General features: G+C 60.0%; 2 protein-coding genes and 1 non-coding gene across 6 annotated transcripts; 2 read left to right on the top strand and 1 right to left on the bottom strand.

The window, feature by feature from the left end:
- Window positions 1-225: 225 nt before the first annotated feature.
- LOC126047587 (U11 spliceosomal RNA) lies at window positions 226-354 on the top strand. Its single transcript, XR_007508612.1, has one exon. It is a non-coding gene; the product is annotated as a U11 spliceosomal RNA (small nuclear RNA).
- Window positions 355-451: 97 nt separating this feature from the next.
- LOC126047377 (discoidin, CUB and LCCL domain-containing protein 1-like) lies at window positions 452-11,056 on the bottom strand. Its single transcript, XM_049820939.1, has 15 exons — window positions 10,905-11,056; window positions 7,958-8,179; window positions 5,290-5,427; window positions 4,868-4,919; window positions 4,568-4,640; window positions 4,259-4,392; window positions 4,056-4,093; window positions 3,740-3,934; window positions 2,828-2,949; window positions 2,567-2,735; window positions 2,354-2,446; window positions 2,064-2,154; window positions 1,834-1,871; window positions 1,515-1,637; window positions 452-1,028 (listed from the first exon to the last, which is right to left on the bottom strand). Exons 1-15 carry the CDS (start codon window positions 11,008-11,010, stop codon window positions 586-588), a joined length of 2,037 nt encoding a protein of 678 aa, XP_049676896.1. The 5' UTR covers window positions 11,011-11,056; the 3' UTR covers window positions 452-585.
- Window positions 11,057-11,271: 215 nt separating this feature from the next.
- Window positions 11,272-22,760, top strand: GMEB1 (glucocorticoid modulatory element binding protein 1). Of its 4 annotated transcripts, none has more exons than XM_049820942.1 (10): window positions 11,272-11,709; window positions 13,435-13,601; window positions 14,620-14,702; window positions 15,650-15,774; window positions 16,679-16,782; window positions 17,202-17,356; window positions 18,576-18,704; window positions 19,422-19,559; window positions 20,680-20,802; window positions 21,906-22,760. In XM_049820942.1, exons 2-10 carry the CDS (start codon window positions 13,474-13,476, stop codon window positions 22,610-22,612), a joined length of 1,692 nt encoding a protein of 563 aa, XP_049676899.1. In that variant the 5' UTR covers window positions 11,272-11,709; window positions 13,435-13,473; the 3' UTR covers window positions 22,613-22,760. The 4 variants fall into 4 exon arrangements, with proteins under 4 accessions (XP_049676899.1, XP_049676898.1, XP_049676902.1 ...); XM_049820941.1 differs by having other exon boundaries at window positions 13,386-13,601; XM_049820945.1 differs by lacking the exon at window positions 11,272-11,709 and adding an exon at window positions 14,809-14,929 and having other exon boundaries at window positions 13,586-13,601.
- The last annotated feature ends 389 nt before the right edge of the window (window positions 22,761-23,149 follow it).

Genomic DNA, 23,149 nt, shown 5'->3' with positions numbered 1-23,149 from the left:
CATGCCCCGCGTGATTTGCATATCGCTGGGAGGCCAGCGAGGCGGGAAAAGGGCGGGTTTGGGGAGCAAAAAACGCAGAACCGGGGGAAAGAAACGTCGGAGAGAGAGAGAAAGAGAGGATGAACCGGGATCCGGGCACTATCCTTCGGACGTGAAGCGCTCCTCGCCGTGACCTCGGTAGTACCCTGGCGCTTTCCGGTGCCGGCGGGCCGGAAGCGGAGCTTTAAAAAGGGCTTCTGCCGTGCGTGGCACGGGGGGGCTCCACGGCCGCCCCCGCGGAATCGACATCAAGAGATTTCGGAAGCACAATTTTTGAAGTGGGGGTCGCCGGTAACCGCTTGTTCCGGCGCCCCGGGCAGCGTAAATAGTAGAAGAGCAGCAAGGGAGTTATCGTAGACTGCGGGGTTTGCAGTTACCAGGGGGTGAGCGGCGATGTAAAATCCCAGAGGTATATATAGACATATATATATTTAAATAGGATTGTTCTTAGAAAAGATTTTCGGCTGGGGAGGCTCACGTTCGGAACACGGTACTCCCGCCCCAGCCCGGGACACTGCCGCTGGGCTCCCCTGTCCCCTCACAGCTTCACAAGGCTTCGTGGTACACGTGTGAGAGGGGACAGTCCCCCAGCTGGAAGCGGGAGCCCTCCGGGGAGGGGACGTCCCCAGCGGGGCTGGCAGTCCGCTCCGCCTGGGGGGTCGTGCAGGCCCCGCCGAGCCCCCAGGGAGGGAGTTCTCCGGTGGGCAGTTCCCCAGGCCGTGGTGCATCGTACCGCAACGGGAGGGAACCAGGGTGGCCCGTGATGCTGCAGGGGCTCCGGCGGGTGCCAGTGGGCTCAGGCTCGCTGAACGGCGTGGCGTACTCGGGCTCGGGCGGTAGCGGCTCCGCGTACTCGTGGTATTTTCCCGGCACGTCATAGTGGCTCACGACCAGCGGCAGCGTGTAGCCCTCGTCCAGGAGAGGCTTGAAGGTGGAGGGACCCGTCTGGCTGCTGGGGCTCACCTGTACCAGGTCTGGCTCGGCGTACTCTGCAACGGGGTTGCCAGGCTCTGAACTGGGGACAGCGGGAGGGCTGTCCCCACAGCAGTGAAGGGCTCATGGTGGTGTTCCAGATGTGGGTGGGATGGGTGGAAAAAACAGGCACATCTGGACCCCCAGGGCTGGGAAAAGCTGGGCAGAGGCATGTCAAAACTCATCTAGGGCAGGACATCCACCCCACGGGGACGGGCACATCCCTCTGCCCCAGCACAGAGGATGAGTCCTGGTGCCCTGCGGCCACCTTCCAATACCCATGCCTGTGTTTGAGGTGGAGTAATAATAATAAAGATAAATAATAAGCCCTGCCAGGGTCTCCCTTTTGCACAAGACCATGATGCAGGATGGGGGTCAACCAGAGTGGTGCCGGGGGGGGGGGGAGAACGGGCAACCCAGGGCATCCCCAGGGTGCAATGGGTGAGACGCTGCTCCGGCTCTGGGCTGAGAGGCACCCGGTCTTGCCCCGATGTCCCCGTTACCTGGCGAATGGGTCAGGCTGATGTCCCCCGGTGCAGCCACTGTGGGGAAGGAGGCCAGCGTGGAGCTGGGCGGTGGCAGGCTCTGCAGGGAGCACACCTGGCTCGACTCCAATTTGGGGTACCCTGAGTAGAGAGCAGAAACCCCGGGTTGTCACATACTGTCCCTTGGGGACAGACAGTGCCTTGGGGGCAGACTGGTGCCCGCAGGGGTGGGACAGCTCAGGGCTCAGCTGCAGCACCAGTTAAACCAGCTGCACCCCTCCTGATTTTGGCCCTGAGGCACAGCAGGACCCCCGGGGAGGGGTTGGGGACCCTTTACCTTTTGTGATCCCACAGTTCAGCTCCGCTGCCGGCTTTCTGCCAAGGGGAGAGCGAGATGGGGGTGAGGGGTCCCAGCCACCCTGTGCCCACAACCACCCACCTCCTCGCACCCGCTGCACGGGGGTCTGCACCCCCTGGTACCCAGCAAGCAGCCGAACGGAGCCACCAGGCTTTGGGGAGGCAATGCCGGGTCCCCCGGGGTGAAGCAGGGAGCAGGATAGGACCCACCTCTTCCTGCGGCAGAGGAAAGCCAGCAGAAGGAGGCTGGAGCAGAGGAGCACGAAGCCACCAATGAGCAGCATCACCAGCAGCGTTGAGCCTGGGGAGGGAGGGCAGCGTCAGCCCCTGGGTGCTCCATCCCACCCTTCTGCACCCATGGGTGCCAGGAGCCCACCCGGGGCTACCAGAGAAGGAAAATCAACGTGTTGTCATGGGATGGGCCCGAGTGGGTCTGTTGGTGCCTGGAGCACCCACAAGATGATGCTGCGCCCCAGGGACAGCCCCCTCATGGCACCCACCTGCCTTCTCCGGGTCCAGGGCAATCCCGGGGATGGGTGTGCGGCTGGCCGGGTGGCTGGTGGGCACGGGGACCTCCTTGGGGACACTGGGCACTGCAGGGCAGAGCGGAGACCGTGTGGGACCACCACCGGGTGCACGGGGAGGCAGAGGTCCCTGGGGGATGTTTGGGATGTAGGGGGGTGTGGGGTGAGAGCTCCCATGGAGGGGCTCACCATAGGGCCGGGGCGCACGGACCCGCACCATCTGGCAGCCCACCAGGGCCACCTTCAAGGCCACGTGCTGGTGCCAGCTCTGGGGTGTGATGCGGACGTAGCGAGCGATGATGGGGGGGATGAAGGCATTGGAGACCTCCCCGTGGCTGTCAGAGTTTCCTTCAAAGACCTGCCGGAGAGGGTGAAGAGGGTACCAATGGCCGAATGTCCACAGGCAGGGGGTCTGCAGCCCCCCCCCCGTTGTCCCCTCCCCATGCCCACCTTGTCCTCCTGGCCACCGCTGCCTCTGTAGGGTCTCCAGTTCTTCCCGTCGCGGCTGGAGGAGACCCGGTAGGATGTCACGTAGTAGTTGTACTGCTCGGAGGAGCCCTTCGTGATGATGCCTGTTAGTGCAGGACCAAGCCCCGGGGGGGGCCCTGCTGTCAGTCAGGGGGCTGGGGCTGGGGAATGGCTTGGGGGGGGCCTCCGTGTGCCGCACCATGCCCTGTTGCATGGGGCAGAGCTTTCCCAGCTGGAATAATCCCCATCTCTGGGATACCCAAGTCCCTGCTGGGAGGGGACCGGGGGGCAGGACATGTGACCCCCCCCCCCCCCCCCAGGGATCCCCCCCCAGGATTCCCTCTGGCCCTGGGAAGGGGTTTAGGTGGCAGATTCGAGTGTTGGACCCCATTCTGCCCCCAGGAGCCAATAACCTCCGGCCCGGGCTGCCAGCCCTGCATTCCTCCCTCCTCCAGCCTCCGGCCGGACAATGTCCCCATTTTCCTCCCTGCGGTCGCCAGCCGCTGCACAAAGCCCCCGCTTTCGGCAGGCTCCGGCCGAACAAAAGGCGCTCGCTGGCACCAAATGCAAGAGCATAATATTAACTTGTTCGTCCCAGAAACGGCTGCGGGGGGGTGGGGGGGGCAGGGACAGCAGGGACAAAAGGGGGACGAGGACAGCTGCGGGGGGTTGGTGCTGTCTGCATCCCAGTTTGCACCAGTAAAACCATGGCACAAGGCAGTCCAATGCCTCCTGGGAGTTATGGGGGGAGAGGGTTGCAACTGCTCTGAGCAGGTTTTTTTTGGGGGGGGGTCAGTGAGGCTGGCACCCATGTCACCACAGGAAGGACAGTGGTCAGGGTGGCACAGGGACAAGGGGCAGCAGTTGTCCCCCCCTCCGATGGCCGACACTCACCTGTGACGTTCCTGCGGACACCCAGGTCCAGCTCCAGCCAGGTGGCCTCGGAGCCGGGTTCAGCCGCCCAGGAGTGTCCTGTGGTGCTGAGCGCTGCCCGTTCGGCCACCCAGGCTCGGTCCTGGCCCAGCGCATCCACCTCATGCCACCAGGACGAGGCGTTGAAGGCGGCCACCTCCAGTGCGTCACCACAGGCTGGCAAGGGGAGAAGGCAGGCTGGGAGCCTGGGACCCCCAACCGGGTATGGTATGGGGGGTGGCACTGGGTTTGGCAGCCAAAATTGTGGCTTAATTTCAGGGGAAATGACAAAAAATACCTTTGTGGAATATGAGCCGCTTCTCAGAGAGGGATCCCCTGCAGGGAGGAAAGGTGGGGGGGAGCATCAGACAGGGTGTCCCCAGGTGAACAAACCCTGGGGGTCTCTGACATCGAGGGGTGGCAGGTCCCCAGTGTCAGCACGGATGGGTCCCATGGCTGGGTATGGGGTGCAGATGGGGTCCACAGCCCCTCCTCACCCACCTTTTGGAGTGGAGCCCATTGGCAAAGGCTGACTCGTAGAGCGTGATCCCCTTCTCCCGGGACAGGGTGACCTGCCCACCCAGCTCATCCGCGATCACCCCGGCATGCACGGCCGCCTTGCACAGCACCGAGGTCTGCGGGGAGCAGGGGAGGGGTGAGAGCAGATCCCCCCCCCCGTGGAGGGTGCAGGGCCAGGCACCCCATGGCCAAACCCATCCCCTGCGGTCTGCTTGGGGGGTGACAAGCAGTAGCCACACATGCTGGGGACCATCAGGGTGCCCCATGGGGCGAGCCGGGCTCTGCACTTACATCCCGGTAGCCCTGGCTTGGGTTGCCCCAGATGTCCCCATCGATGTCCTTGCAGCCCGCGGGGCAGTACACACTGAAACACATGGTGAGGGGGGTCAAGAGTCGCTCCCATCCAAATCCCCTCTGCACACCTGCTTTGCTCCCCATCCCACCTCAGCTGCACCCCAAAAGCCCTGGGGCGAGCGCAGCCCGAGCACCCAGGAGAGGGATGGGGATGAAACCAGGGCTGATGGGGACCAGTAACGATGCCAGCGTGGGGGATGCCAAAGTGGTGACCACTCACACCCCCTGGCCACTCACCTGACGTGCTCCTGGGTGTAGTGGGTGCCTCGAACCAGGCAGGAGACCAGGTCTGCAAGGAAGGGACACCCCAGGGTGAGACCCCCACCCGCTCGCCTCTGGCCCACCGCACCCCATCCCAGAGGGGCAGAGAGGGATGGCCCCTCAGTCCCTGCAACCATCGGCCCCACACCAGTGGCTCTGCCTGATATTGGGGTCCCAGCTGACCTGGGGATCCCAGCTGACTGGGTAGCCTGGGGGTCTCCCATGTTGTGCCCCCAGCCAGGGAGAACATGGGTCTTGCAGGAGCTTGGGGTGATGGGAGCCTACCCTGGGGTCAGCAAGGAGCTCCCTCCACCTCTGGCCATGCCCCCCACCATGGGCCAAGACACAGCCAGGGCGGGGGGCTGTCTCCACATCCCTGGGGGATGCTCCCCCCCTACCTGGGTGCTGCGAGGTGGCGTAGGACAGGAGGAGGCCTCGTCCCGAGCGGTGGCTGGTGCTGTTGAACAGGACGGTCACGGCGCTGGAGTTTGTCACCAGGAGCGGGGCGGCGGGGCCGGCGTTCCTGCAGTATGGCCCTGCCGGCAGGGATGGGGCCATGAAGAAGATTGGGGCTCCCTGGGGACAGGCGTGGGCACCCGGACCCTGGGGTGTCACCTCCCCTGGCGCAGCCCTCACCAGGTCGGGGGGGGGAAAGGGGGGGCTCAGGTGTTTGGGCTGTGCTTAGGGTGGTCTCAGCCCCAGGGTGATCCCACACCCAGGGTGGCCCATCCCCAAGGTAGCCCCAACCCCAGGGTGGTCCCAGCCCCAGGGTCGTCCCAGCCCCAGGGCAGTTACATCCGCACTATGGGGGGGACCTGGGGCACAGCCCCTCGCAGCTCACCCTGTCCCCCACCTCCTCCCCGCTGCCACGCTGTCCCCCCGCAGCCACAAGCAGCACTGGCGGAGTTGCACAGGGGTTGGAGCTGGACCAGGCTCCCGGGAGAGCACCCCAAGATGTCCCCACATCCCCAGGTGGGGACAGACAGGCTCCTGGCTGGGCAGGGACCCACCCCACCCCAGGGTCTTTTCATTCCACCATGGTTGGGACAGCACAAGTGGCCACCAGCCCTTATCGGGTGCCTGCCACCGCGTCCCCCGCTACTGGGGCTTCCACGCATGGCGTGGCCCCACAGGACCCCAAAATGGGGGCTACGTCCCCATCCCCTCCCCGTCTTCCCTTTCACAGGCACTGCTGAAGCTGCCTTCTAAATCCCCCCTGTTTAATCCAAATTAATTTGCAGTCTCCATCTCCCTGATTAAAACTTCGGCTTAGCAGGCAGGCAGGTTCCTTGGGGACATCTCTGGTCCCAACCAGGGACAAGAGGTGGCCCCAATCCCCGGACTGCCATCACCCCCCAGCCCTGCATCTCTCTGCTCTGCATCATGTCCATCACCAGAGTCTCGGGGCACCCAGAGATGCTTTGAGCAAATGCCATTGTTGCCCTGGGGACAGGGAGCTGTGTCCCCATGGTGCTGGTGGTAAAAACCCTGCCATGGGGTCATGCTGTGCCTCAGTTTCCCCAACACCCACACCCTCGCCCTGCCTGGGTCATATTTAACTGAGAGGTCGAGCGCAGGGGATGTGGGACAGGGCATGCATGCAGGGATGTCACAGGGTCACAGACGTGATGGAATGGGGGCTCTGCATGATATGCAGATGACATGCATATAAGATGCAGATGACACATACGCACAGATTTCCCACCCACTGCCAGATGCCAGTGCTGCCCTGAGCAGATGCTGCCGCGTTGCTGCCACGTCTGGTATGGTGCCCACCCAGCCGGTGGCTCCGGAGACCCCCTGGCTGCTGGGGACCCCTTGGCCGAGCCGTGGGCTGGAGCCTGCCACCCCCGCGGGGACCCCGGCACGTCCCCAGGCAGGATCAGCCCGGGCGCCAGACACCAGGTCTGAGTCAGCAGGAGGGAACCCACAGCCTCCGCCTGCTCCGGCTGCTTCCCGAAAAACATCTGGGACTTCTCGAGGGCCAGCGTCAGCCACAGGCGAGGGAGCGGGACCCTGGCCCAGCCCTGCGTCACCCCCTGCTCGCTGGCACGCACGGCCCTGGTGAAGGCACCTAAAGGGGCTGCGGGTGCCTGGCCACCTACCCAGCCCCCCACCGCCTCCACCAGCGCGCCCCGGGAGTATCATCTGGGGGTTCTCCCCTTCCCACGTTGCTCTGGGACCCCTCAGCCTGGGCCAGGCAGTCTCTCGGCTTTGGGGTCCCGGGAGATGGGGGCAAACATGTCCCCGAGGTCACAGCAGAGGGGATGGGGACCAGGGACCTCACATACTGTCACCCCTCTGGGTACCAACCAGGAAAGGGTGAAAGTCCTGGAGAACAGGGAAAAATCCTGGTCCTGGGAACAGTGGTGCATCCAAGCGGGCTTCTTTCCACCCCATGTTTCCCATAGCATCCCCTGCCCAGCCCCTGCCCCTCACCAGGCCTCGGGGCGGCTCCTCCACCCTACCCCATCGACACCCCAGCAGTGACGCTTCCCCCCGCCACCCCAAGACATCCCCCCCAGCACCCGCCGTGCTCCCAGTGCTGTCAAATCCCTCCAAGACCATTAAATCTCTCCGGGAACATCCTGGAACCATTTGGGCAGCAGCTGGGTGGACAGAATTAATTAATTGGTGGCTGCATCTGGTCCCAATTAAGTGCCAACCCCAATAGACCCCTCCTCAAGTACCCCTCTCCTTGATACCCCCCTCCTTGGACACTCCCTGTACTCAGGTACCCTCCTCCTTGAGTATCCCCCTCCTTGGATATCCCTCTCTTTGGGTACCCCCATCCTTGGGTATCCCCTTCCTCGAATACCCCTGTCCTCAGGTACCCCCCTCCTCGGATAGCACCTTCTTTGGATATCCCTGTCCTTGAGTTCCCCCCTCAGATACCCCCCCAACCTTGATGAAATCAGCTAAAAAGCCAGTTTTTCCCAATATTCTCCTTATCCAGGACTTCACATAATGTGATATCACACACACCCCCCACCCCATCCGCACCCCCTTGGCAGGCACTGCCTCAGTTTCCCCTGAGACCCCCCCCCCCACCACCACCACCATTACCATAGGCGGTGCCGGCCTGGGGGTCGGCGAGCAGCAGGGAGCTGCGGGCGCAGTGCTCGGAGGGTTCCAGGTCCACGTCCCCGAAGGCCAGGAGGAGGGAGGTGCCCGGGGGGGCACGCAGCCGCCAGCGGCAGGCCGTGTGGTTGGGGTAGGTGCCCGGGTAGTTCTTGGAGCTGAGGGTGCCGCTGTGGGGTGTCAGCAGCGTGTGGCCGCAGCCGTCCCCTGCGGAGAGACCGGAGCGTGGTGTGGGGGGGGGGGGGGTTCAGCCAGGCTGCTTCCTGCCTCAGTTTCCCCACTTGGCATGGCTCCAGGGACACCCCACGGGCACCTGCAGCCCCTTCAAATGTTTTCCTCGTCTGAAACATATTTTCTTTTTTTTTTTTTTTTTTTTTTCAGCTTTTCTGGCTGCTCTCCCCCATCCGGGACAGTCCCCAGGGGGATCCAAGAATGAAGCTGCCTCAGTTTCCCCCATAGCCACCCAGCACAGACCTGCACCTCCAGCCCCTCTCCATCCCCCAGGGCAGGAGGAGCCCAATTTTTGAGGGGATACAAAAGGATGCAAGGAGGAAATATCTGCCTCCCCCCCCCCCCCCCCGCCACGGGGCTGTACAGCACTGAGCAGCCCCCGGCAGCCCCCGGCTGCAGCCTTGACCTTGAGGATGACCTTGGGCAGCTGCATCCCCATCGCCTCCTCCCCAGGGCGGTGCCAGCACCCACCACAAAAGGGGCTTTTCTCCTGTCTCACCGCCCCCGGGGCACGAGGGAATATCCTGGAAACTTTAGTTGAAAGCAACCGATGCCAGGGACCGGCCAGGATTTCTGGTGGAGCTGGGGCAGGATTGGGGAATGGGGAAGGGCAGGGAGGGGGGAAAGCATCGCTCAGCCCCTCTGCATCGCTCAGCCCCTCTGCACGGGCAGGGGAATTGTGGGGGTCCATCGTTCAACCCCACCCCCCCCCCCCCCGCATCCCCAAAAAGCTGAAGCTCCTGCCAAGCATCATCCTGGCACAGCCAGAAAGAAAAGCGATGGCGGGCACGGCTTTGCCCCTGCCTTGGCTCCCCTTGCCGTCGCTGGGAGACGGCACAAAGCACCGGCAGGGGAAGATCCTGCAGGGATTAAAAAAACGGGGGAGGCCGGAGGCAGAAGATGTCAGCCCCCCCACAGAGCCCACTCCTCCCCAGCCTGTGGAATGGGCTGCTGGCCGAACCCAGGGCGATTTATCCCCGGGCAGGGATATAAATCCCATTTCCCTCCTGGCTGGGCAGTGACCCCCGTTATGGCAGAGCTAGGAAGGATCAGGCCCTCTGGGGCTACGGGGGGGGCACCAGGGACAGGCTGGATGGGGGTAGCAGCATGAGGGACCCCGGGGCTGCTCAAAAAGTGGCTCCTAGAGGGGCTGCTGTGCTGGTGGGAGAGAGATTTGGGGTATTTGGGGGGAGTTTCTGGCAAGGAAGGTCAGAGGCATTGGGATCTGCACGGAAAACCCTCTCTGGCCAGAACAGCTTGGCATGTGCGCCCGAGCTGGGGGTCTTGGATGGCCCCTGCCCCCCCCCGCTCCAACTCCACGCCTGTGGGTGTGGAGGAGCTGGGGGGACCCATCCTGGGAAAAACCCATCCCAGGAAAGGAAACCCTCGGTAAAAGCATCCCAAGTGTGGCCGGCACATGCTGGGCAGGCATGCCAGAGATAAGCTGAGAGCTGCAGGCGCACCCGGGGATTTGGCTCCGAAGATGCTACCAAGGGGCCAGGAACGGTGAAGGCAGAGCCATGGTGGGGCTGGGGACTTGCTCCCAGCCATGAGAACATCATGCCCCCACCCCCCCCCCCAAAAAAAATCAATTGCCAAAAAAATGGGAAAACTGGATTTCCGCTGGGTGAGGGCTAAGCCACAGCCGGGCCCCCGCTGGGGCCATCTCTGCCAGGGATTTGTTTGTTTTCTCACAGGATGCGGGAAAGACACAACAGGGCGATGCTCCGGGAAAAGTCCGGCACGCTCCCGCCTCTGGCACGCTGTCAACCCCGGGGAGAGCTCCCACGTGTCCACCGACGGGTTTGGGATCCGGTGGATACCCGCTGTAAGATGTTTCCCAAATCACACTTGGGGAACGCAGCGGGGTTCTGCCCCCCGTGATCCTGTCCTGGCCCGTGCCTCAGTTTCCCCTCGCTGAGAACGATGCTTTGGATGTCCCATCCTCGTCTCCTCGCTCTCGGATGAGTTGGGGACAAGCGGCGCCAGGGAAAATCACATCCTCAGGATGAGGTTTGGCTGAACGTCTCCTCGGGGCCTTCCCGGACCCCGGCGGGTGCAAATCCCCCCAGAGCGATGCTGCTGGGGCCCGCAGCATCCCCAGGATGGAGCCCACTGCCCAGCTCTCCCAGCTGTTCACCGTAAGCTCCGGCGATCCTCTCAAACTGGGACAGAGTCGGGCCCCTGGGGATTAGGGATTCCCGGGGAAAGCCCTGCGGGCAGATGGAGGGGACCCCCGGACCCTGGCACCGGGAGCGGGGTAGGACAGAGGGAGCGGGGGCTGCGGGGGGACCAGGCGGGTGCGGGACCGGGGTGATGCGGGGGGGGGGTGGAGGCGGCGGGGAGCTCGTCCCGTCCGGTACCGGAGCAGAGGGATGGCGGGGACCTCGTCCCGGATCGGTACCGAGGCAAGTGGTCAGCGGGGACGCCGTGTGCTCCCGGTCTAGGGACAGCGGGATACTCGGATCGGTACTGCGGAACTCATGCTGGTCCGAGCCCAGTCCGGACACAGTGAGGAGCCCGTTCCGGATCGGTCCCGGGACAGAGGGGAGCCCGTCCGGTCCCGGTCCCGGTCCCGGTCCCGGTCGCGGCACACGACCCATCCCGACGAGTGAAGGGGAGCCCCGGTGGAAGCGGGACCCCCGGTGCCGTGTCCCGCCACGGTGTCCCCCGCCGCCGGTGCCCCTCAATCCCCACTCACCGTCCTGTCCGCCGGCCGGGCGCAGCCCCAGCGGGCCCAGCAGAAGGCAGCGGCGGAGCAGCGCCAGCGCCAGCGCTCCCCAGGCCGCCCCGCCGCCCGCCCGCATCCTCCTCCTCCTCCCCCCGCCGCCGCCGCCGCCGCCACCGGCGGCCCCGCCGCGCCCGCCGCCCAGCGCCCGCCCCGCCGCGCCCATTGGCTGCCGCCGCCCGGCCCCGCGCCCCCATTGGGCCGCCTCGCTGTCAGTCAACCGGCACCGCCCGGCGGGGAAGGAGCGGGCGCGGCGCGGCCGGGGGGGAGCGGGGGGCTCGGCCGGGACGGCGGAGGGGAGGGGGGGGTCCCGGGCACGCCGGGCGGGGCGGGTGGGGGGGGGCACCTGGCTCAGGGTCTAGGGGACGCGGAGCCCCCGAAGCGGGGCTGCGGACGGTCTCGGATGCCCCCGGGCGGGGACATGTGGGAACTGGCGACGGACCCGCCGTGGGGGTACAAGAGCCCCCGGGCGGGGCCGGGGGTGTCCGGTACCGCTTCCCCCCCAACCCGTGGCCCCCACTCCTGTCCCGGCCTCACGGGGGGCGGGGAGGGGGAAGCCGCGGGGCGGTGCTACCGGCCGCCGCTAGGGGGCAGCACGGCGCCGCCGCCGTCGATCGTCGTCGGCCCCTTTAAGGCAGGCGGCGGCCGGAAGTGCTGGCGGCCGAGGCCGCGACGGCTACTGCGCATGCTCCCTTCTGCCCGGCCCGTTTCCCTCCCTCCCCCCCCCCCGTCCCCCCTCCCCCTTCTCTCAGCCCCCGGACTCGGCCGCTCGGCGACGGTAAGGGCCGGCCGGCGCCGCGCTACGGGAGCCGGGAGGGGCCAGGCGGCGGCGGGGCGGGGCGGGAGGGGACCCGGCCCGGCCCGCCGGCGAAGGGAGGGGAGGGGAGGAGGGGGGCGCCCCAGCGCGCGTCGCTGTACGTGCCGCCGCCGCGAGGGCGGACGTCGCGCGCCGCGGGGGGGTGGGGTGGGGGGGGGGGGCCGCGCCGCTGCGTCCGCCCGCGGGAGGGGGGGGGGGGGGGGAGAGGGGGAGGGGGGAAGGCCACACCCCTCCCCCGGGCAGCCCCGCCCCTCCGCCGCGCGCCGCCGGGGGTGGGGGGTGGGGGGGGGGCTGCGTCTCGAACCCCCCCCCTCCCCTCCGCGCCCGCGCGCCCTTGACCCTTGACCCCGAGAGGAGGAGGCCTTGTGGGGAGAGATGACCTCTGACCCCTCGCCTCGGCGACCCCCGCCCTCTGGGGTGACCCCTTCCCGCCGCGGGGGGGGGGTCGGGGCCTCCCCTCGGCCTAGCGAGGGCCAGCGGCCCCCACCGGGGCCTCGGGGTTCCCGCGGGGGCCGTGCTGCTCCCGCGGCCCTGGGGGGGCCCCACCGGCGCCTCACCCTGCCCGGGGTCCTCGTCTAGCAGCCTCCCCCCCCGTCCCGCCGAGGCCAGGCCGCGGGCCGGAGCCGGTCACCGCCGGGTTTCTCCATCTCCCGGCCGTGCCCCCCCCCCGCTATGCCGGAAATCCTGAGGAAGCCGCGGCCCCGCCGCCGTCCCACCGCGGGGGTCCCGGGGGAGCATCACCGGCGAGCGCTGCCCTGTACCGGGGGGGGGTCTGGCCTGCGCCATGAGCCCTGAGTGGGTGAAGACGTGACCGAGGAGGGAGGCCCAGTCACCCGTGGGGGGGTGGGTGTGTGCATCCCCTGGCTTGTCCCAGCTGTGGGCCGCCCACTGTCACCCGCCTGCGGTCCCCTCTGGACACAAGCGCTTCCCCAAAAGCTTCTAAACCCCCAGGGGGGAGCGGGTGGGGGGGTGACCCTGGCCCACGCCTGGTGCACGGGGCTGAACTGCAGCCCCACGGCAGTAACAAAACCACTTTTATTCCTCCCTGCGTAGCGGTAGGGAACAGCTCGGTGATACCCCCCCCCCAGTGAGGATCTCCTGCGACACCGCACCTCTGCCGCCGGGAATACCGGCTTCTCCGCAGCCCGCGTGTGGTGGGAAGGGTCGGTCCCGGGCACGTTCCTGGTAGCGAGGGATCAGAGCATCCCAAGGGCAGCTGGAAGCGCTGCCAGCCGGAGGGGGAAAAGCTCGGAAAACCTTCTGGTGCTCTCACCAAAACCCACAGTGTGGGTTCGCTCAGCTGGCATCAGCCTGCGGGGCCGGGGAGAGCTGCCGGCTGCTGCCGGCTTGGGAAGTTATGAGTGGGATGGCACTGGGGGGATCTGCCTCTGTCGGTTTTGTGTCGTCGGATGAGATGTTCCCAGCTATCGTGATCAAGAGGGGAGGAGGAGAAATCCTCCTGTGTGTTGACAGGCGCTTGCCATCTCTCTCTGGTGGTGAATTTAAAATGCCTGGTCCCCTCTTTGGAACCGTAGCTTTGCTCTGCCAGCCCCTCGGTCCCCGCTAGCCCGGCCTTTGCTGCGGCGGGACTGGGCGATCATGCTTACACGCCGCTGCCTGTCCCTCTCCCTGCACAGGCAGCGGTGCTGCCGCGGAACAGACCTGCCTCTGCTTTGCCCTCTGCAGCACCGCGGCACCCCGCCACCGCCGGGCTTCATGTGAGAGATGGCGAATGCCGAAGTGAGCGTCCCTGTGGGTGATGTGGTGGTTGTACCAAGTGACGGAAACGAAGGGGAGAACCCGGAGGATACCAAAACCCAAGTGATCTTGCAGCTTCAGCCGGTGCAGCAAGGGTGAGTTGGATGGTACTGGTGTGTCTGGGAGGTGCGGGGTGGGACGTGGGGGGGTTCTCTGCAGGTTTTCCTGGTGCGGGGACCAAGTGTCGCTGCATTTTCCAGGTCCGCGTCGGTTTTGTGCCACGCACGGTAGAGAGAAAAATACAAGGCAAAAAAGCTTTTGTGTGTGTCGCTGTCACGGGGCCTCCAAGGACTGAAATTGTCCAGCGGGGACGTGTCCGCACGATGCTATCTCTGGATCACGGCAGCCCGGCGATGGCCGTGGCAGTGGGGAAGCAGCGAGGTGGTCGCGGTGCTGCCCCAGCCACGCATCCTCCCAGTCTCCCTCTTCCCTCTCTGGCCCCAGGGTGGGTTGTTGCCACACTGCAGCTGCTGTACGTGGTGGTCCGTGCCTGTGGGTCCAGATCGGCATATGCCTCTGTGCCCTAAAATAATCCTCCTCTAAAAGACAATGAAGCTGGGATGTTGGAGGGAATTTTGTGGTCCCCTGGCAGCTGCTGCGGAGAAGTGGCTGCCACCAGGCGCTTCACCTTAACTCTGGATCAATCAGAACGTAAATATACTGGCTCCAGTTTGATAATACTCGCAGAGCAGGGTGGCTGTAGGCCTGACAGTGACTCTTCCCTGCATGATCACCCCTGCTGCAGTGTCACACAGGGCTGGAAGGGAAATCCTGGGGCATTGAGCTCTGCTTCCTGTTGTCGTGGGTAACTGCCTGTATCAGAAACCAGAGAAGGCACAGGGAAGCGCGCTGCAGAGCTGCTTCAGTGGCGCTGTCAATGTGGAGGGTGCAATGACAGGACTGGGAACGCCTCTGCGTGTTTTGGTCCTTGGGATTATTATTGTATTTTTGTATGTGCCAAAAAAATGCCTGTGACTGAAACTGTATCAAACGAAATCCATGTCCCTGGAGGACAGGCAAGAAGGAAACAAACTGAATTTTTAACCCCGTGCTATGAATCTTAATTTCCCATGATTTGTACAGTTTGTTTATGGATGGCTGCTTTCACAACAGGATTTACCAAGAGGGCTCTGAGGCCAGCGCTGCCGTAGTGGCCGTCGAAACCCACACCATCCACAAGCTAGAAGAAGGGATCGGTGAGTTTCCGCTTGGCGTGGGCAGAATCCCCTCCTCTGCAGGGCTGGTCGCCGCTGAGCTGGTGTCTCCAGTTCGCTGGGCTTCCTTCTGGCTCTGCCCCTGCAGATGCTGTTTCCCAGGCATGGATGTGGGTGCAGGGGCTGGGCATACTCTGGACTAAGAGTCTGCTGTTACTGCTTGGTCTCAAAGTCCTGGAACTGAGATCCTGGCTCTCCTGCAATGAATGGTAAGGGCTCCCACGGGGTCCAGAGGAGCCGAGATTTCACCCTAGACTTGGTGTGCAACACTAGCAGGCAGGAATGATGGTTATAAGGATGGCAGTTGTGTCTGCGCTGGCTGAGGCATCAGACTCTGATTGCTGGCTCTTTGCTGAAAGAACAGCCTGACAGTTTGGGTTGGATGTTCAGAAGAACCGAGCAGGTTGACTCCGAGTGCTCCCTGCCATCCTGAGGAGGATGTGGGAGAAGGCTCCTGTCATTAGGTGCTGTCACTAGATCTTAACTAGTGTTCTGCTTCCTGTGTGGGTGTGGGTCTTTTGGCAGTATTAGCAGAAACTCTGCGTGTGAAGAGAATATATTATCAGTAAATATCTGATATCTCTGCTAAAGAGATACCAGAGCTCCAAGAAATCTGAGAGATATCTGTGCTTTCCACAGATTGTTCTCATTGACCGCCCTCCCCTCTTACAAATTTGTTGGATTTCCAATCCCATGTTCTCCTGATAGATGAGCTTCATTTTGAGTGTTCCTATATAAAAAAGCAGATGACAGTTGCTGTTAGAGCTAGTAATTGGAGAAGACTAAGGCAGGACTGATCCTGGACTGGGAACGGTCCTTCTTTTGGCATCCCCAGTGTAGGTCTCGCAACCTGTGAGTTTTCAGCTCCTGCCTCATGGGATTTGAGCTTCTTGGGTGGAAAGTTTCATTTTTGCCCTTTCCTCTCTCAGACCCCAGCACCATTGAAACGAACGAGGAAATCGAGATCGCCTATCCCATCACCTGCGGGGAGAGCAAAGCCATCCTGCTCTGGAAGAAGTTTGTCTGTCCTGGAATTAATGTCAAGTGTGTAAAGGTAAGGGAGTTTTCGCAGTGGATTCCTTCTCTGCTCTCAAGGTCTGGCACTTGACCTCCACAGGACTTTCTTTTTGCATTTCATCTTTCAAAATTTGCCTTTGCAGTGTGCTGGATTGTTAGTGCTAAAGTTGTTTTTAGCATGAGGAGAAGCAGGGAAAGAGTGGGTTAAGGAGTGAAGGCCTATCACCCACGTTGTATTTTGGAGTAGTATTTGGCACTTGTTGAGGGACTTGGAGCTGCAGGCAGGCAGGGGATGCATACTGAGATCTGCCAGAGCTCTCCTTCCTTGTCTGTTTCCCCCAGTGTCCTGATACTCCACTCCTGTCACTCCCTCCATGAGCAGGCTGCATCAAGAGAAATCTTGCTGTTACTTTTTCCACTTGAGAGTGTGGTAATGTAACAGCTGATGCGCTGAGGCCGAGTCCCTGTGTGCTGCTGTGGCGAGAGTGCTCTGTTGCTGACCCTCAATGGGAACTATCTTAGGCACTGGAGCAGGACAGAACAGATGCCTGAGTGAATACCTGTGTCAGCTAGATGTTGCTTGGGTATTTGATGTAACAGGAGTCTTACGTGATGATCTGCAAGATGACTGTACATGCTCACAGAAGGAGCTAATTTGGTTTGTGCTTCATATGAAAGCCTTCAGGGCTGTTCCTGGCTAGAGCTGTGTGGTTCGAATGCCAATGGCTGGCAGGTCATCTCTGCAAAGATACCTGTTCTGGAGTTATAAGTTTTGCTGCACTGAAGGATTCGAAGCTGGTAGGAATTTGAGAAGCAGCTCCTCTTTCTGGGTAAAAGTGGGGGCTTAGATGAGCTGTGGACTGGCTGTGTTGGGTGTCCCAATACAGTCTTCCGAAGTGATATTACCCTGTTTGCTGAGCCTTTGTTTATCTCGTTGTCAGTTCAATGACCAACTGATCAGCCCGAAGCATTTTGTTCACCTGGCTGGGAAGTCTACCCTAAAGGACTGGAAGAGAGCCATTCGCCTCGGAGGAATCATGCTGAGGTATCTGACTCTGTCCAGCTTCAGGGCTTTGTCACTGCAGCTGCATGATCCCGAGCAGGCGTTTTGTCTGCTCTGCAGTCCCCAGGACATCTCTTGGAAGCTCACATTACCCGGCCAGCAGCCTGCAGAGTTCCTGGCCCCATGGTCTGAGGGGCAGGATTCCTCATCCTGTACAGAAGTGGCCTCACCTAGGGGACCTGGTGGGGGCAGAAAAGGGCTGGAGCCCTGTATGTGAAGCTGGGGGATGGCTTGTATTTGCCATTTGAAAGCCCTGCGGGAGATGTTTTTTGTGCAGAGTGGCACTGGGTCTCCCTTTCTCTGTCCTTCCCATGGCTGTAGCATTCCTATGTGGAATACTCCCTTTTGTCTTCAGGCTGAGATTTGAGCTGAGTCTGGTTCTCTCCCCACTCCCTGCACAGGAAGATGATGGATTCGGGGCAAATTGACTTCTACCAGCACGACAAAGTTTGCACCAACACCTGTCGAAGCACCAAGTTTGATCTCCTCATCAGCAGCGCCAGAGCACCGGTGCCGGGGCAGCAGAGTGTGGTGCAGACTCCTACATCAGCTGACGGTAGGAAACCAGTTAGCAATGCCACAGGAGTTGTCCTCTGACACTCCTCACCCTCCATGGACTAATGAAATCAGGCTGACCCCACACACGCACACCTTACACCTTCTCCCCAGGCGTAGCAGAGCAGTCCCACCGTTTAGGAGACTGCTCTGGTTTCTGGGAAGGCAAGTGCTTCTCCTGTCCGCTCAGAATGGTCTTGGTACCATCTCTCGGGGTGATCTGCTCTGCAGTAATGTGAGGGCTGGAAAGCAGCTGGTGTTAAGCAGTGACTAGAGGCAGCCTTGGGAGCCAGGGGAGGCTCACCTTGAAAGGATCCCAGTTCTGGGGTCACCATGTGAGCAAACACCTGAGAGAGCTCACACAGTGTTTTCTGATGTCTTTCCTATTTGAGGGTCTATTACAAAGGCACAAGATGGGCTAATGCTCAGGAATGACTTTAGGGATGCTGACCTCCTCCGGAGCAGCCTGCTCCACATCACCTGGACATCCATGAACGGGGTATGACGGCTGGAAACGATTTGGTTGTCATTCCAACTGCAAATTCTCAGCGAATCCTGTGCTTCAGAGCAGAAAGTGATCTCTTTGCTGAGGTTAAGGGAGAAGACTACTCCCAACCATACTGCATCGTTCAGCTGGGCAGGTTACGTTTCTCTAAGGCCCTGGGTGGGTAAGATGCCAGAGTTGTCCATAGGCTAAGGAGAATCTCCTGGAAAGCACATGGTAAAACCTTACAATGGCTGCAGATTGGCTTAGTCCCAAATTTGATCCAGAAATTTAGGATTGAGTCAGATCCGTTTCCTTTTTATAAACCAGCTTGGACCCTGACCCCATCATTTCCTGAGAGATCAGAGCATCTCTGGGATGCAGAGCTCCCTGTTGATGATGCAAGGGGAGAAGGGTCGCTGGGCCGAGGCTTATTTGTTCCCTTCTTCATTCTGATCCCTTTCTGATCTTTTTATGCCAGGACTCCAGTTTGCTTTTTGGAGGGCACGTGGTTTTCCCTCCAGAAGCCCCAGAGGCTTTCACAACCACAGTTCCAATGAGAAGTAGTAATATTTGCTTTTAGCTAATTTGGTTGAAAGAAGCCAGGCACAAATAACCTGACCACGAGAGTGAAAAAAAAGAGCCTGGGAGGGGTGAAGGGGATGGAAAGCAAAGCAGGGATTCAGGGCTGGCACTCCAGGTGCCGCAGAGGGAGCTGACGTTGCCTCTCTGGCAGGGAGCATCACCCAGATCGCGCTGTCAGAGGAGAGCATGGAGGAGGGGATTGAGTGGAACTCAGCTCTGACGGCTGCTGTCACCATGGCCACTGAGGAAGGCATGAAAAAGGACACGGATGAGATCTCGGGTAAGCTCAGGCTGCTTGTTGGGTGTTTTCTTCTCCTCCCCTTGCCCGTTACATTCTGGAGACTGAAATCCTGAAAATAAGGAGAGTTTAGGCAATGACAGAGATGTCCCCCAGCCCCTTGGCTATCCCAGCATTTCCCAGGCATGCAGGGTCCCTGCCAAATGTTGCTCCTCACTGCTGCAGGCAGAGGGGGACTTCAGCCCTGGCCTTGTGACTGGTGAATGATCCCCCAGATCAGTTGCTACTAGTTACAGTGAGGGGCTTATTTTTTTTTTTAATTCATGCTAAGGATGTAAACACCTGACAGCCTGAAGCTAGACTGAAACCATCAGTGAGCAGTGTCGTGTTAGTACCCTGTCAGCTCGTTTGGCTGTGTCTCACTGGCTGCAGTGCCTTGCCTTCCCTCTTAGAATCAGTACGGAAGCTTAGGCAGAATTTCCTCAAACAAAAATTTTAAGCTCTGCATCTTGCAAAGATGAACAGAGGCAGTGAAATGTTGCCTTGGAAGTCATGGTGCTGCTTGAAAACATGTTACTGATTTGCTGTGTGGGTCTGTTGTTCTTCTGGGGTTTTTTTTGCATGTCAAATCCACCCCAATGGCCAAATTAGAAGTCGTCTTGCAACGTTACTCTTGCCTGGAAAGTTTAAGGTAGCCTTGTGGGGTAAAATGCCAAATGCTTGTACATGTTGACTTCTTTTTCCCTCTCCTTGTGACAGAGGACACGCTGATGTTTTGGAAAGGAATAGCTGATGTGGGGCTGATGGAAGAGGTTGTGTGCAACATCCAGAAGGAGATAGAAGAAGTCCTAAGAGGTGTCCAGCAGAGGTTGGGTCAGTCTCCCTTCCAGATGACAGGTAGGTTGTGAGCCACAGCCTCTGGCTCTGCAGTGGGGAAGGATGCTGAAAAGGGCAGCTGCTGGCCAAAAAAAGTGACAAGGGTCCATCCCAAGCATTTAAAGCTGTTGAGTCAGGATGGCAAGCGAGTTACCACTCAGTAGCTGAGCTGGGGAGCTGGGTCTGGGTGTGGTCTCAGCCTGCCCAACTGTGAAGTGCATTTGCTTACACCACTGTGGGGCACAAGGACACAATGTGCCACCCTGTTCCCTGAGCAAAATAACCCTGGCAGCTTGCTGAGACCGTCGGGCAACTGTCCTCAGCTCCCGGCCCTCACGAAAGCCTGCCCAGATTCACTTCTCGGACCAGAGTTAGTCAAACACTTTTCTCCATGACAGTGCAGGCTTGAACAGGTCCTGCCCCCTCACTTCTCGTTCTGTCTTCACTTGTGCCAGAAAACCTGTTTTGGGGGCTGAACCAGATGAGGGAACTGATCTGGGTTAAAAATAACTCCCCTTGCCTCTTTAGGGTTATTTTTAACTTGGATCAGTTCCCTAATCCAGTTCAGCACATGCCCCTGTGAGCACAGGGTTTGAGAGCACCTCTTGTTGATGCTCTTGCTGAGAGAACATCCATGTAGCCACAAACTTCATTTTACCCGGGATATTTTTTTTTTTATTTTCTAATTTAGCATTGGGCTGGCGGATCTTTGTGTCTGGTAGGTGGCAGCTTTTGGAAGCTGTGAGTGATTGAAGTCAGTGGATTATAATAGAAATTTTGCACAGCTTTCAGCGGAGCTGGCATGTTAATGACACTGTCAGCAGCATGGGGTGATGATTTGTAGGTGGAGATCTCGTTTGTATCTCTGTGATTGCAAATTATGTTTGCAGCAATTCTGAGCTGCTTGGGTGACACATCTCTGTTTCATTTTCTTTGTCATGTGAATGGGATTATTTAGTCCTTGGATGTCAGAAGGTTGTGGGAGCTGGGTCTGCCCTTGTCAGCCAACCCATGTGAAAGAACAGAGATAGTTTTACAAAAGGCAGCAGAAAATTTTTGGTGTAATACAAGCATCTTTTGAGTACCTGACCAAGTCCCATGTGTGGGACTAGGCACTCATCCCCATGCACTTTTCTTGCAGATGCTGCTGTCTTGAACAATGTTGCCCACACATTTGGCCTAATGGACACAGTCAAGAAGGTTCTGGACAACAGGAAAAACCAGACAGAGCAAGGAGAGGAACAGTTTCTTTACACACTGGCAGGTACAGTCAATGCTTAGTAAAGGCTTCTCATCCTGCTGCTGCTCTTGGGAACTGATGTGACTTTCATTTGACATAACCCCCAGTGAACCATATTTCGGTTATTGTTCAATTCATGCTGCCCCAAAACAAATGCATCCCAATCCCTTTTCATCCTAGGGCTTGAGTGGAATTTCCCCTCTCCCTTGCCTCGCAGGGAGCAGTTACCTGGGGCATTCAACAGCCCAAAGTCCATGCCCTTTGCTGCAGCCAGGGTGCTGGGGGTGTGAGTCCGATTCTGTCGGCATTAGGAAATAGGTGCTGCTAGCTAAGAGTTGTGCGGCAGTCATCCGAGCTGCGAGCAGTGCCGTGCTGTGCCCGAGCTAATAATCTTCTCTGTCTATGGGGTGCTGAGTTGCATGCTTGTCTTGGCATGGAGCTATCAGGTGTCTTGCACAGCTTCCCCTGAGCTGAAGCCAATAACCTGACCTGGATTCCCCAGAGCCGCTTGCTGGATTTGTCTCCCTCCTCACCGTGTCTGTAGGACCTGTTCTTATCTGGGATGTCCTAGTCCCCTACTGCCCTGGATAAATGAGATTACTGTGCTACTTCTGACTTCCAGTGTTCACACAGACAAGGGTTGTGGGAGGTGTTTCATTGACCCAGGCAGTCCTGCTCCCTGTCCCCAGTACAGGTGCTCAGCTCCTGGAGAGGGGACTCAGCCAAGCTCAAGAGGCGGTTCCTACCACCTGGAGAGGTTTGTCCACTCTCCCTTGTAGGTGGGTCTCACCTGGGGAGCAGAAATGCCCATCTTCTCATCAGTAGGAGTAGCCAACTGCTATAGAGCATCGCCTGTTCCTTATCCAGGTGCTGACAGCCAGCCAAAGCAGGCTGAGCAGGTGCAGAACATTGACCAGGTCTGTGTGCGTGGCAGGAGAATCTGGCCTTTTCTTTCAGAGCAGTTTGATCTTGAGTGAAATGCTAAGATCATGCTAGACTGGGTGGTTAGGAGACCTCCTGTCGCAAATGTGGGGTGTAACGATTATTTATGGAGCCCATGAGTCCCCAGGAGCTCCTGCAGCGTGCTGGCCCTAGCCCAACGCACTGCTTAGCCATTCTCTTTGCAGAACTGGAGCGGCAGCTGGAAGAGCAGAAGAAACTTGCCAAGGACCAGAAGGCGAAGTCCCAAACCATCCAGAATGTGGTGCTGATGCCCGTCAGCGCTCCCAAGCCCCCCAAGAGACCCCGTCTGCAGCGCCCAGCCTCCGCCACCGTCCTCAGCCCCTCCACCCCTATCCAGCAGCCTCAGTTCACGGTCATCTCACCCATCGCTATTGCTCCTGTTGGACAGCAGTTCTCCGTGGGCAACATCCCAGTGGCGACTATTAGCCAAGGCTCCAGCCCGGTGACTGTTCATACCTTGCCATCTGGCTCCCAGCTTTTCCGATACGCCACCGTGGTGTCCTCCTCCAAGACCAGCTCCTCCGACACAGTCACCCTCCACCCGTCCTCCAGCCTGGCCCTGCTGAGCTCGGCAGCCATGCAGGACAGCGGAGCCCTGGCGAACGTGGCGGCCGTGGTCAACCCCGTGGAACTGGTGGCCATGGAGTCCGGCCTCACTTCCACCATCCAAGCTGTGGAAGGCACCTCGGACGACGGGCAGACCATCATAGAGATCGACCCAGCGCCGGATCCTGAAGCGGACACAGACGAGTCGGAGGGCAAAGCTGTGATCCTGGAGACAGAGCTGAGGACTGAGGAGAAAGTGGTGGGAGATGTGGAGGACCATCAGCACCAGGTCCATAACGTGGAGATTGTGGTCTTGGAGGACTAGTGGGGGAAGGCAAGCGTCAGTTTGGGGAAGAGTTGGGAACTTGTTTTATTTTGGGCTTTTTTGTTAAGCATCTTTGCCAGCCACCCCATTTGTTTCCATGGATATTTTCATTGTACTGTGTATAATATATATATATATATAAATTTTTTTTTTAAAAACAAAAAAAGCTGGAGAAACACGTGAGACCTGGAAATGGCTCCGTCTCTGTGGAGCACTGAACAATACCGCCTGTTTGCAGGGTCAAGGAGAGACTGGATCTCTGCTGAACAATCCAACCAGGAGGAACTGGACGAGGGCTCCCGGCGCCGAGAGCACGCCGTGGCCCAGCCACACGCATGGTGCTTCTGCTCCAGGCCTGCCCTGGCCCCGAGTATTTTATTTCAGAGAGACAATAACCAGTGGCTGGAGCATTGATGTGACTGTGGGGAGGGGGTGACGGCTTTGGGGTGGAACAGGTACCTCATTTGTATTTTTATTTTTCCTGAGGGAAGGGAATTCTGTCAGACTCTTCACTGTCACCTCAACTGGGATTTTTTT

The sequence above is a fragment of the Accipiter gentilis genome, chromosome 17 (assembly GCF_929443795.1).
Source record: "Accipiter gentilis chromosome 17, bAccGen1.1, whole genome shotgun sequence".
NCBI classification, from domain to species: Eukaryota; Metazoa; Chordata; class Aves; order Accipitriformes; family Accipitridae; genus Astur; species Astur gentilis.
This window is presented reverse-complemented; position numbering and strand designations above follow the sequence as displayed.